Genomic DNA, 14012 nt, shown 5'->3' with positions numbered 1-14012 from the left:
CTTAAAAAAAAAAAAAAAAAAAAAGGTGTGAGCCCAAATTAAAAATTCCGTAGTACGTAGGTTTGTAACATGCACATTAACGTTTTAATCGTTTGATAGTCCTCAAACTTTACCAAACATCAGTTGTCTTGTAAAACAAGGATAAAAATAAACGTCAATCTGGATATTCATTGGGAAAGCCAGCTAAAATAATTATCAGAAAGTAAAGATCAGTATTATTTTTACTGGACATTTCTTTTTCAAATCTTTGCATTAAAAAAAAGAATTTAATTCCCTTCCAGCCCAGTGAAGTTTCATAGGAACGAGGACGGTATTATTCCCTTGTTATTTACTCGCTGTGTTATTTGGCCTCTCGTGAGTTTATGTTTTTCATTTGTCAAATGAGGGTAATAACACTAGCCCAGCAGGGGTGTTACGAAGAGGAAAGAATCTGTCTCCAAAAAGTCTGGCAGGAGGTCATAACCTGAGGCGGTGGTGTTGTGTTAAAATAACTTGTGCCCTTTAGAGTAAAGACTGAAGGATACCGAGGGCAGGAGTTCGACCCAGTCATCTAAGGTAACAACACCCTACGCTGTTTATCGAACTTCCTCCGTGTCAGGAAGTGGCCTCAGTCCTGGGGGACAGTGAGCATCGTCCTCCCTGCCAGTCCTTATGCCGGTGACGGTTAACAGGGCCGCACTTAATGTTTCTGGCAGATTCCTTTTCAAGTATGAGACAGACTGATATATTTCTCCCTTTTGTTTATAGTTACAAGATAATAAAACTTTCCTAGCGATGTTAAACCATGTCCTGAATGTGGATGGGTTTTACTTCTCAACGACATATGATTTGACCCACACCTTGCAGCGGCTGTCCAACACGAGCCCAGAATTCCAAGAAATGAGTCTTTTGGAAAGGGTAAGCTTTGTCTTCAGTTATTTTTACTTATTTTAGGGTTCTTAAAAATGTGTTTATTTTTATTTTTTGAGTTCTTTTCTTTTTTAAAAAATGTTTGAGAGAGAGAAAGCACAAGTGGGGGAGGGGCAGAGAGAGAGAGAGAGAGAGAGAGAGAGAGAGAGAGAGAAACTTCCAGCTAACAGTGCAGAGCCCCACAGAGGGCTAGGTCCCATGATCCTGGGATCGTGGCCTGAGCCGAAATCAAGAGCCAGATGCTCAACCAGCTGAGTCACTCAGGTGCCCCTTGGGGTGTTTTTTTTTTTTTTTTTAAGGGGCATATCTCTATTTCATCCGTAAAAATGTTTATCGATTTTTCTCAATCCTGGCTGTGTCAGGATCCTGTGTGGGGTTGAAAACATACCACGTTCTCAGTATCCACCACAATAGCAAAGTCGGGCTCCCAGAATCTGAACGTGTTATGCAGACAGGATTGAGAACCACCGGTGTAAAGTATTCAGAAATCCAGTCTAAACAGACCTGTTGGTAGTTTCCTGGCTCTCAGTGTTGGTAGTAGAACGGTTGTTCATGTTAACAACATAATTATATTATAAAGTTAATGTTCCAGCAGGCAGCGTTCTTGCTGCAGTGGTGTCATTTGCAGTTTTTGCAACTAGAAAAGTAAGAACTTACTGATTTAAGAGCTTGAAAAGTACCTTTTTAAGGTGGAGTTTTTTTTGTTGTTTTGCCTTTTTAAAGAAAATTCTTTTTTAATGTTTGTTTTGAGAGTGCTTACATGGGGGGGACAGAGAGAGAGAGAGAGAGAGAGAGAGAGAGAGAGAGAGAATCCCAAGCAGGCTCTGTGCTTTCCACATAGAGCCTGACGTGGGGCTTGATCCCACGAATCATGAGATCATGACCTGAGCCAGAATCAAGAGTCGGACACTTAACCGACTGAGCCACCCAGGCGCGCCCTGCCTTTAATTTTTTAACCTGAGTGTATCTTTAAAAGTAGGTCTCAAATGATATCAACCTAAAATTCCTGCTCTTCAGGAACCTGGATAATTGCTGCCTTGATTTTTTTTTTTTATTAATGAACCTTAGATGTGTTTAGAGAGCAGACAGAATTTAAAAGGTTGCTGTCTTACCTGTTAGGTTAGACCATATGAAATTGCCAGTAATTGATCATTTTTGACCAATAAAAATGAGAATTTCATATAGTTCAGCCTAAATCAGTATTTTAGTTGGCTCTTCTAAGATATTATATTCTAATCTAGTAAAATCGTATGTAGACTTGGATGCAAATTTAGATGTAAGCTAAGCAATCGTGAAATTTGGCTTGTAACCAAGAGGCTGTTGCTTTTAGAAGGAGTTGCTCTGTCACGTTCTCCATCTGTTTATCAAATGTCTTGGGATGCCTGCTGTGTACCAGGCACTGTACCAGCCAGTGGGGACACAGAGGGAAAAGGACGGCCCCTCGTGGGAGCCTGCAGTCTCCTGGGGAAGCACAAGTCCGGGCAGTCACAGAACAAGGAACCATAGCTGTCATGGAGCCATGTACCAAAATGGGGTGGCTTCTGAGGGAAACATGGGTCTCCCTGGGTCTACTCCCCAGAGTTGGGGATGACTGCAAAGGAAGGTACTCTTGAGCGGACGCTGAATTGCTGAATAGGCCTTGTTGGTCAGGGGACAGCGGGAGAGGGAGGGTTCCAGGCGGGGATGGTGGCGGTACTGTTGCGAAACTGAGAGGGAAGCCATCTCACGTGTTGGGACGTGAACTTGTCAGCTACTCAGACTCCGTTAAAGTCAACGCAGGAAATCGTGAAAGTGACAGATGAGCCATATAGACCTTAAACATTGTATCTAACTTAAAATTTTACCCTGATCGATTTTTTGATATAGGACTATAAGCTTTTCTTCATTTGGGGTTCCTCGATTGCCGCGTAAAGTACATCCTTAACACTTTCCAGTTTGAGTCTGTAAAGGTTCGGACACCCGCGGAGTGATCTGTTGGCAGAATCCTGTAGATTCTGTTTCTCTACCTGCCGCTCCTCTGGATCCAACAGCAGCATTATTTTAGCAGCTTGCCTTTTACCACTTTCAATTCCATATCGTTCAGCCGTACATATGTAAAAAGTAGTTTGTTCTTAAGCCCTATTTCCTTGATGTGTAAGACATTTAGTTAATTTTGTAACAATGAATAACAGGTACAGCGGGCACACGGCGATTGGGGCACACGCCCGAACCTGGGAGATGTGTGCTGAGCGAGGCTGGGTGCGGCTGACTGCCAGAGCCCCCCACCCCCACCCCCCACCTCCCGGGGACTCAGTTGTAGAGGGGCAGGGACGGTGCCAGCGCTGTGTTTTGTAAAGAGAATGGAGAGAATCCGTTAATCCACTGTGTTGCTGAGGGGACCTCTTCTGCATTTATCGTTTGAAAGAGTGGCCAGAGATGCCCTCAGGGAGTTGACGGAGGGGCTGGCAGAGGTTTGTTCTTCAGGGGACAGCGAGCCACTGAAGGATTCCCAGCAGCCAGGAGACGGGTCCCATTCCAGAGCTCCTGCCCGGCAGCATGCGGAGGGAAGGGTGGGGAGGGCAAGGCTGAGGCTGGAGGTGGGGTGGGGGAGGCTGTTGTGGTAGTTAGATTGGAGTCAAGTGTTGGCCAGGGCAGTGGGAGCAGAGATGCAGGAGATAGGGTGGATTTGGAAGATTTAGGAGGACTTGGCAGTTGACTACAGGTAAGAGAAGGACAGATTCCAGAGGACGCATGGGTTTTTCTCTGGGCCCCCGTCACTGGCCTGAGCTGGGGAGACCTGAGATACCCCGAGGAGGGGCGGATTTGAGGGGAGGTTCTGCTTGGCCGGTCAACGAGACCTGCGTGTAGCCACCAGGTGGAGACATAGATCGTTTCATAGTTTTCTCTCCGTAGAAACTCAGGTTGGCAGGAGACATTTTATTAATTTTAAATCTTCTCTCTCAGGCAGATCAGCGGTTTGTATGGAATGGTCATCTTCTAAGAGAACTTTCTGCGCAGCCAGAGGTGAGGTCTGCTAGATAAAACTCGCTTGTCGTAGTCCAAGTTTTAATTGAATATGTATTACAAAATGGCTGCCTAATCACCAGGGATTTTAGTAAACACTTCTCATTGAACTCACTTTATAACTTACAACCTTTGACAGGTCTACCCCCTCCCATTTTCTGGTTTGAAGAAGCCCAGTTAATTTACTCTGATCTCCTACAGAAGCCTTAAAAGAGAAAAAATACTTGCATAAAAATGCATTGCTTTCTATGAGTAAGGGGGAGAGAGAGAGAGAGAGAATGGGCCTCGGTGGGTGAGTGATGGGAAGTGAGGGGCCCCAGGAGGTCCCTGGGAAAGTGAGAGCTCTGCGTTGGTCTTCAGTCATCCAGGAGAGACACGCACAGATGTCACCTTCCTCTGTCCTTTGTTCGTGCACATGCGGCGTGAACAGGGAAGCCCAGCCAGGAAGCGTAGCATATTGAATCTGGGTACATAGGTTTGCCCAGTGTCTTTACTTCTTGGCATTTGCTGTGCTTTTTTGGAAGAGGCGTATGAGCTTCCAGCAGTTAGCAGGGGTGTCTCTTTTCCCTGGAGCAGTCGAGTCGTCCTCAGCAAAGAGGACGGGAAGGGGGATAAACCTCCTGCAGCTTCACGTAGCTTTTTAGCGTTCCAGAATCTGAACACTTAGGCCCAAATGATCGTATCACGTTCTTAAACGTTTTTAATTGAAAAGACAAGGGGACATTAGAGACATTTTTTTTTTTCTTTAAATAGAAAGTTATCCATAAGCTTCATACCTGGTTGTATTTGCATGTTACCTCCGTGACATGCAAATATTTTTGTACAGTATGAAAACATTTTATGTAGCACCTTTTTGTTTATTTTGAAAGCATATTTATTCCTAAATGTAATGTGTCTCTTCATTTCAGGTCCACCGGTTTGCTCTTCCCGTGTTACATGGCTGTATCCTTACATAGCGTTGCTCCTCGGTTAATGTGGCAGTCTTTATGTCAGTATTTTTCATGGGGCAGATTTAGGAACAATCCCAGTTGTATGAGGAAAGCATTTTAGAATTAATAGAAATTGCTTTTGATAACAAAATCAAACCGCCATTAACATAAAAAAATCTTAGAATAGTGGTTATACATGGGTCCCCTTCCTTTTTTTTTTTTTTTTTTTAATGTGCTCTTTAGACTGAATTATTCTCTCTGTTCAAGAATTCTGGGGCTGGCGGTTTAAAGAAGGAGTACGCACACTTTGTTTTGTCTTCATTCGATTTTGTCCCAATAAACGAAGTAGTTCAAAGAGTAGTTTGAGCCTGGCTGTTAGGAGACTAATAGGCTATTCGGAAGACTTCCCCTTCCCCTTAAAAAAGTTAGATTGAGGAACTAGGGTGACCAGCGATGTGGAGAGGAGAACGAACATGAAAAATTATATTGGTTATGCGAAATAACGAATCTGTGAGAATAGGTGCTACACAAAGAATAATGCTCACCGGGGAAGGTCTGCGCACATGCAGAATTAATCATGAGTATCCAATTATAAGTTCATTTTATATTTTTTTAATATTTACTTATTTTGCGAGAGAGCGAGCGTGTGCTCACGGGGCAAGGGCAGAGAGAGAGGAACCCAAGCAGGCCCCACCCTGTCAGTGCAGAGCCCGCTGTAGGGTTCAGTAGCAGGAACAGCAAAATCATGCCCTGAGCCAAGATCAAGAGTCGGCTTAACTCTTAACCGACTGCGCCACCCGGACTCCCTGTTGGTTCACTTTAAAAACTTACCAGCGACATCAGGATTAAAATAGGGAAGCAGAGTGAGCTGCCATTAAAGGGGAAGTCTGCCACTGAGTGCCCATAGTCAGCACTGTGATTTCCCTGCAGAAACGGAGGTGATCTTTGTATCAGGTACCCCCAAGAAGTTTACTAAGGAAACAGTCTGTGGTTTATATGCTCATTACATTAATATGATGTCTTTAAATTATTCTTGTTATACTTAAAGAAAAGCAGAAAAAGTTTGGAGGAAACATTTTTCACAGTTGTGGGAGAATAAAAATCAGAAACTCTGGGGATGAAAGCTCTTGTTTACTTGGTGTCTGTGCCCCCTCCCCTTCCCTGGAATATTTCCAAGTTCTCCTAAAACTGAAATAAGCAACATATCTAGGTAGTGCTTTTAGGGGTTTGGGACAGGTGTGTGTGTGTGTGTGTGTGTGTGTGTGTGTGTGTGTGTGTGTGTGTTTCTAAAATGAGATTGTGAATGGACAGATGGACAGCAATATCAGATGAGATTACTTTTTCTGGGTGATTTTAGAAACAGCCTATCTGTTTGTTTAGCTTTAAATCTAAAGCCTTAAATTCGCCTTTGTTTAACGCAGTTTCAGTGTTTGACATGCATGGAGAGAGATAGGCGGGAACAGAGGCCTGGAGGCAGGAAAGGGGGAGGTGGGAGCCACCTGGGGGAGGAGCCGAGTCCAGGTTATGCCCGGCCTTGTGGGCTTTGTCTGCAGTGTAACCATGACAAGAAACTTGGGATTCGCCGAGAGGACTGGCATGGTGAGACGGTCACTGTGACGGAGACAGAGAACAGGCCAAAGGCGGCCATGGGAGGATACAGGGGATAATTGGGAGACAGTTGCAGTAATCCAGGTGTGAGAGGTCGTGGTACCCGGGACCAGGACCGTAGCAGTGACACTGGTGGAGGTGGCCAGGTTCTAGAACCTTCTGACAAATTGTATGTGGGGAATGCACGAAGGGGGTTTAGCATGAATCCGAGGTCCATGGCCAGAGTAAGTGGAAGGGAGCCCTCCTCTGGAGTGTGGAAGAGCCTGGAGGCAGGAGGGAGGCCAGAGGGTCCAGAGTCCCATTGGGACGCGCTGAGCTTGAGGTCTGTGTGGCTTCTAAGTAGGGGTGTCATGGAAGCAGATGGATTCAGGGACTGGCCTCTGCGAGGGAAGTTCACGTTGGAGATATAAATTTGACAGTCCTCTGGGCACAGACGGCATTTAAAAAGCCACAAAGCTGATGAGCTGATCGAAGGAATACGCGTAGAGAAGAGAAAAGGTCTTGGAGAAACAGAGAAGGTGGCCTGGAGGGAGTTCTAGAGAGCGAGGAAATGCTAGAGCCACGGACTGTAGGCCTCAGTGAGGACAAAGGGCCTGTGGAGTGGGGGCGTCAGTGTGAGGGAGCGCGAAGGGCGGGAGAAATGAAAATGAAGCAGCCAAGGCCAGTGAGGAAGAGGGGACCACGCAAGTGAGCGCGGGGTCCCCGAAGCAAGTGAGAAGACCGTCTGCAGGCACGGGGGTCATCGGGTGCTGGTTGGTCAAATACGGGCATTCGAGAGGGACCTTACGTACCTGCTTCCCCCACCCCCCTCCCCAAATGGGAGATGTTACCAGATGCCGATGAGAAGGATTTGGAGAAGGGGAAAACGGAAGGTGAGAGCACAGTCACACGCTGCAGTGATGTCTGTGAGCGTGTGACAGGTGGAGGCTAGTGCCCGGGCCCTCTGCCACTGTGGGTGGGAAGCAGACGTGTGTACGCGGATGCTAGTTGGCAGACAGGTGTGGTGGGAGCATGTGGGCCTGGCTCTCATTCCCCCAGAGGAACAGGAAACAGTGGTGTGAGTGGAACGAGAGAGGATTGTTGCAGGCTGAGAAAGTGTGGCATGGGCACCCGAGTCCGAGTGGCAGTGGATGGCCCTGGGCGGAACTCACTGGTAAAGACCGGAAGGAAGTAAATGTACTCACGTGGTAGAAGTTCCATCATGGTGATGAGATGCTGTATGATTTTTACTTTCTCGTTTCTTCCGTGCTCTCTGGATTTTCTAAAGTGTATGTAGATTTGTCTTGTAATCAGAGGAAATGATTTGTAAAGCAGTCAGTCACATTCTATGCTACGCTTAGTTCTCTAAGGGCAGGCTCCTGTCTGACTCATCTTTGTGCCCTGGCCCGAAATAGGGAATGGGTGAATGAGGGAAAGAATAAATACTGCCTCGGATTCTTCTTCGGTGCTGTGGGTTCTAAGGAAAAGTGAATTGGGAGCTCAGGATGAGTCAATGTTACGTCTGATGGTATCAGGTCAAAGAGAGGGATGAATCATTAGGAATTCATACCGCTCGTGTCCCTCAGTACCATCATTTTGTTTGTTCACCATTCTCTTGTGAACTTACCAGAACTTCCCCTGTGCCTACCCAGTAGGTTTATACCAGGAGGTGTTTACAGGAGTGTTCACAGCACCACTTACTAACCTAACGTGAGTTCCGTCAGAGAAGAGTTAGGGCTTTCGCAGCGTGGTCCTTACAGATGGCGCAGGGCACTGAGGAGGAGGGGACTACTGGCTCACGCGGTCCCAGCATGAATCTTGGGAACCTACTGGTGGAAATAAGGGCTGAAGTTTATCAAGAATGTGGTGCTTTTTTATAAAACTCAAATATAAGCAGGCCATGTATTCTTAAGTCACGGTCGCGGGTGGTGAAATTAAAAGGCAGGATAAAGGCGTGCCTGGGTGTCTCAGGTTAAGTGTCCAACTCTTGATTTCGGCTCAGGTCGTGAGCTCGTGGTTCGTGAGATCGAGCCCCACGTCAGGCTCGACATGTCTCATGTCTGTGCTGACAGCGCGGAGCCTGCTTACTTCTGGGCAAGAAAATACTTGGATGCGTTGGAGAAGGAACAGATAATTAGACTCAGGGTTTTGGTACTGTTCTGAAGTTGGACAGTAAGTTCGTAGATAATTTATTGAGTCAAGTTACATGTTAAGAAAGTGTTACCTATAAAAAAGAAGCATGGGGCAAACCCAAATAAATGAGGAAGGAAGGAAGATAAGGCCGTTGAGACGATGAAAGAAGCCTGTCTTTCTGTTACCCATACAGACAGATGAAGCATTGGTAGAGACCAAGAGTCAGAGTCGTCCTTTAGAGAACTTGGCACTTCCTGATACAATCAGATGACAAGTATAGCCCGTGGCCTGGCAGTGCCGTCCCCACGTCCGGATGCAGGGACGTTTGCCGCCCCCCTGATGCCAGCTAGAACCGGAAGCAGCCTGGACAGTAGGACGGACAAGCCAGTGCGGCCAGTAGGCACGCTGTGGATAGAACACGGCCGTAGCAGCAAGCGAGCCGCACGCGTGTTGTGGAACAGATACGGCGAGCCCGGAGAGCATACGCAGGAGAGTTCCTTTTATGTGAGAAGGGTTAAAAACGATCCGCCTCAACCACAGATTGCTCGGTGCAGAGCTAGAAAGACCAGCAAGGGAGTGATGGGGCTGAGTGGGTGGTGGTCCTCACTTGGAGGGCGGGACGCAGGGGAGCTAGATGCAGGGGGGTGACTGACCGCTCTGGGTGCTTGGGGGTGCTGGGGGCACACGCGTGGGTGGGCGTGTGCATGTATGTGATGGTTTTTGTGACGCTCAGACATCCTTCACTGCGATCGGCCGTGTTGGCCAATTCTAAGCATATGGTTCAGTAAGTGGCATTTCATTCATAATGAGGCACGAAGAGCATCAGACCATCTCCTTCAGCCCAACTGCAAGTCCTCTGTCCCTGAAGCAGTAGCTCCCCAGACGTGGCTGTTTTTGTAAATACTTCGATACACTGTGTATTTTTTTCTCTTTATTGTATCTCCTAATAACACCGTTTTAACGGAAGAGGTCCGCCCTCTCCAGAAGCTCCTTCACCCTGGCCATGAGGTGGAGAGGCCCGTGCCTCGGGAGTTTGCAGGGGTGGAGGCCTCTGCACGGCCGAGCGGGAGCGGGCGAGTGTCCAGCACGTGCCATTGCCGGGTCTGTTGGGGACACAGTTTTTATGTTAGGAAAAGCTTTTGAGGGAGCTACTCTTTTTCCATCTTCAGTTTCACTTTTCCTGTTTCAAGGAAAAAGTAGAGTCAAAGTGTGTTGGTGGATAATCCTTAATTCACAGTTTGATCTGTAAATCTTCACGGGCTTACCGTTGTGGGTACTTTATATTCGTAATTAACGGATATGACGTATTTTTGTTTTTCTTTCAAATTGCAGTAGTCAGGTCCCCCCTCCCCCCCCCCCTTTTTTTTCCCATTTCTTACTTGAAGGCAAAACTATTTTAAAGTTATGTTTTTCATTCAGGGTAGGTTTTTTGGTGATGTGGGTAATACTTTACTTTTAGAAAGCGGCTGAGGCTAGCAGGGAAAGGAAATCATATTATTTAAATAGAAACAGTGTAATGAACCACTTAAACGTACTGTCTGTATGTCCTTGTATATAGGCTTGCTGACTTGACCAAACTTCACAATTGAATAGCACAGTGCTAAAGGCTCGTGAATATTCACGAAGAACGCCAAAAGAATGCATATTTTTCAGCCTTTTTTCTCCTAAAGATGGAGTCGTTCTGGCTGGGGTAAATAGACTCAAATGTCACCTGGAAATAATGCATACGATTTCTATAAATGTTATATTTTTCTTAATGGAGCTAAGTTATTACTATGCACTCGTGTTCTATTAACGGAAAATACTTTGATTGGATTCTCATCTCGAGGAGGAGTTGTTTCAGAGCTGGTGTGCGCTATTATGTAAGAGGTGAGGTTCACTTTGTCAGCGTGATTCAGTACCGGGTGGTCTCTGTCCCTCATCAATGTTTTGTCCTACGGTGACTCGCATGTAACCTTTCGTATATTCTGTTTCCATTATCATTTGATAGCCTCACTAAATATTTATCTCCTGCTTCATTACAATAGGTAGGTCTTCTGTGCTTTAACCCAGCTACTGCAGTTACAGCGGAGATGTTAATGAGACCCTGTAGGCTGCTTCTTACCGCTTTGAGAGGAATTGTTCATGTTATTTGCCGATGTCTGAAAGCCAGCTGGACTCTGAGTAGTTCTCAGTAACCTAAACTCATGTCAGAAAGTATTTTCTCTTAATTGCTTTTGGCTCCTTTGCATGCGTAAAGCTAGACCTTTGACCTTATGCCTGCAACGTTAAAGATTTGCGTTTTGAGCATTTAGCCCCTAGGGTTTGTACTAGCAACATGCTAATTTGCTTAAACCCAGCTTTTAAAAGCTGCCTTGAAAATTAGGGACATTATGAAAAGGAGTTTCTCTGACTCGTCTTACTTATTTATTTTTTTTTATAGGCCAGGCTATATCAGAATGAAATCCTATGGACCGTTAGATAAATTGTAGAAGTTTTAGGCCAGGAAGTTGCCAAGGTTATTCCCTTATTACGGGTGAACTAGCAGAAGAAAGGCACTTAGTAAGTGACCTGGCCAAGATCGCAGAACCAGAATTGGAGTTAGCGACTCCTTCCTGAGTAGATTGTTTTGGATGGAGACATATGTTGAATTAAAATTTTTGAGTAAGTAATGTATTCACATAGTTCAGGTACCAAAAAGTATACGCATATATGCAGCAAAAAACATTTCTCGTTTTTTGAGCCCATCCACTCGATGTTCCTCCACTACCAGCCAATCAGTTGTTAGTTCCTGTTTATCCTTCCAGATCATTTTTACGCTGTTACGGTTGTATGTTCTCCTTCTCCTCTTACAGGCATTGATTGTATGCTCTGCCCATTTTCTTGCACCTTGTTTTTTTCTGTTTTTTAAATCCATATATCTTAGAAATCTTTTCATAAAGGTCTGCCTCCTTTTCTGTCTCTCTACCTCCCTCCCTGCACCCTACCCCCTCCATGCACACCGACCTCACTCTCATTTCTAAAAATATTCCTTAATGGGAATTACGGAAAGAACCAAGTATACGATGCTTCTGACAAGTAGTTTTAGCAGGTATTGAGTTCTTAAAAAAAAAAAAAAATTAAAAAGCCGGGAGGCACGCCTGGCTGGCTCATCGGTGGAGCAAGCGACTCTTAATCTTGGGGTCATGAGTTCGAGCCCCGTGTTGGGTGTAGAGATTACTGAAAAATAAAATCTTAAGAAAAAGAAAAAGTGTTGAGAAAGCATTTCACTGCTAATTTGATTCAGTAATTTTGTCCCCATCAATATTAACAAAAACAGCTACCTCACCTCAAAATGTTGTTTGATAAATAGATCAAATAGAAAGGACATTAAGAAATATCTGAGGTGGTTAAAAATCTATTGATTTAAAAAAAAATTTTTTTTAATGTTTATTCATTATTGAGAGGTAGAAACTGAGCATGAGCAGGGGAGGGGCAGAGAGAGGGGGAGACACAGAATCTGAAGCAGGCTCCAGGCTCTGAGCTGTCAGCACAGAGCCCGACGCGGGGCTCGAACTCACCAACCGTGAGATCATGACCTGAGCCGACGTCGGACGCTCAACTGACTGAGCCACCCAGGTGCCCCAGAGAATTTGTTTTTTCTTGAAAATATTTCTCAAGTTTGAAGAACGCTGTTTTAGAGGAATTGTGTATGTACAAACAACTGACACATTAGTGACCCACTTCACCTGTTTATCGATCGGTCGTTAATACCCCCCTTAAGCCTGTTCAGAGGAGTGAGCCGCTGGTAGCTTTCTGATCATGGACCGTGTGTATGTCTGAAATTTATTTTTATAAGTACTTTCTCACTAACTGGAGTCGACTTAATTCCTTCCAAGTTAAACTGGATGTGTTTCTTACGTCATAAATATCGTTAACTTTAACTTTTTTCCAATTCAGGAATTGATTCTGAAGGCCATGCAGCCAACTTTGTAGAAACAGAGCAAATTGTGCACTACAATGGGAGCAGGGCTTCTTTTGTGCAGGCAAGTGGCAAGTGGATGTGTCTGTGAGGCAGCCCGCCAGCTGCTGCTTTTGCTTGGATCGTAATCTGCGCTGTTGTCGAAATTGCCCTCCTCCTTGCTGCTTTTTAAAGCGGCACCGTCTACAATGTGGAAAAAGTTCACTCAGTACAAGCTACTCCATTAACCTGGCACTCACCTGCCCTTGAATTGAATCCCGAAGGAGAGGGGAGGGGAGGAGATTCTACGGAAGGGGGGAGCTGCCTGTCTGCCCCACCCTCCAGACTTCAAGGCGCTGGTGATGGGGCCCCTGCCCGTGTGATGGCTTTTCCCACCCTGCACTTCTTCGTGGGACAGCCTGTCTCTTGTTGTCTCCTTGTGGGGTCATGGGTCATTTGCTGCTCCAGAGGAACAGCAGTGGCTCAGGCTATTCACAGGTCCATGAACTACTCATTCGGGAATGAATAAAGCAGTTTTCTGGTTTTATCATAATATCATATTCTGTAAGACATAACTTACTAAGTTTTACTTGTAGATAAATTGATTTATTTTAGAGTTTAGGGGAAACAGAACTGTTTGTTGCCCAGGGACCAGGTACATAAAACCAAGGAGAAAAAGTCCTTTCCGAATACGTTCCTACAAAATAGGAACTTGGGGAGTAGGCAAGTTCACGGACTCTTTCATGGTTGTAGGTTGTATTTAATTTTTTTTCCTTTGTAGTCAGTGACACACACGCGCCCCTGACAGTAAGTTAGCTGAGACAGGTGTGTGTGTGTATTTTCATATTTTCACATTTCTCTCTCTCTTCTTTTAGACTCGAGGATCAATACCACTTTTCTGGTCTCAAAGACCAAATCTCAAGTACAAACCGCTGCCGCTGATCAACAAAGTAGCAAATCATGTGAGTATCTTCTGTGCTTTTTTCATTAGCTAAAAATAGGAGCTGAGTGGCATCATAGTTTGCATGTGGAGCACATATTTATTTCTTGCACGTCAGAATTCGGCATCTCTGCCGCCTCTTTCCTGGGTTCTGGCGCCCAGTGAACCTCTGACCCACGGGCTGTAGGGACGGCCTGTTGGAAATGCACAGAACAAGCTGATCGAACGGGATGGCAAATTTAGATTTTTGAGCTCTCGTAACATTTGCCGCTTCGTGCTGTTCCGAGTACCTAGTGTATTCTGTTTGACGTTGTGCGCAGAACGAAAGTATAGTATTGCAGCTCAAAATTGAATGGCTTGGAGTTAGTTTATCACACGGTATTTAGGGGACCTGGTCTCAATCGTAGTGCCATGCTCTTGAATATACAAATAGGACGTTTAAGGAGATCCTTTAAAAATTTTATAAATGTTCTTATAGTATAATCTGGTAAAGTGTGTAACCCTTTTTTTCTTTCTAGATGGATGGTTTCCAAAGGCATTTTGATTCACAAGTTATTATTTATGGAAAACAAGTAATAATCAATCTGGTATG

General features: G+C 45.2%; 1 protein-coding gene across 1 annotated transcript in view; it reads left to right on the top strand.

Moving 5' to 3' along the window:
* Positions 1–14012, top strand: part of SACM1L (SAC1 like phosphatidylinositide phosphatase) — a 57074-nt gene that overhangs the window by 21897 nt on the left and 21165 nt on the right. The window contains exons 4-10 of the mRNA XM_053219540.1: positions 748–897; positions 3853–3912; positions 4821–4854; positions 10329–10430; positions 12480–12565; positions 13356–13442; positions 13939–14007. Coding sequence (XP_053075515.1) covers positions 748–897; positions 3853–3912; positions 4821–4854; positions 10329–10430; positions 12480–12565; positions 13356–13442; positions 13939–14007 — 588 coding nt within the window. The remainder of the gene's footprint in view (positions 1–747; positions 898–3852; positions 3913–4820; positions 4855–10328; positions 10431–12479; positions 12566–13355; positions 13443–13938; positions 14008–14012) is intronic.

Source organism: Acinonyx jubatus, chromosome A2, assembly GCF_027475565.1.
Source record: "Acinonyx jubatus isolate Ajub_Pintada_27869175 chromosome A2, VMU_Ajub_asm_v1.0, whole genome shotgun sequence".
NCBI classification, from domain to species: Eukaryota; Metazoa; Chordata; class Mammalia; order Carnivora; family Felidae; genus Acinonyx; species Acinonyx jubatus.
Note: the sequence above shows the minus strand (reverse complement) of the source record. Positions and strands in the feature narration are given on the sequence as shown.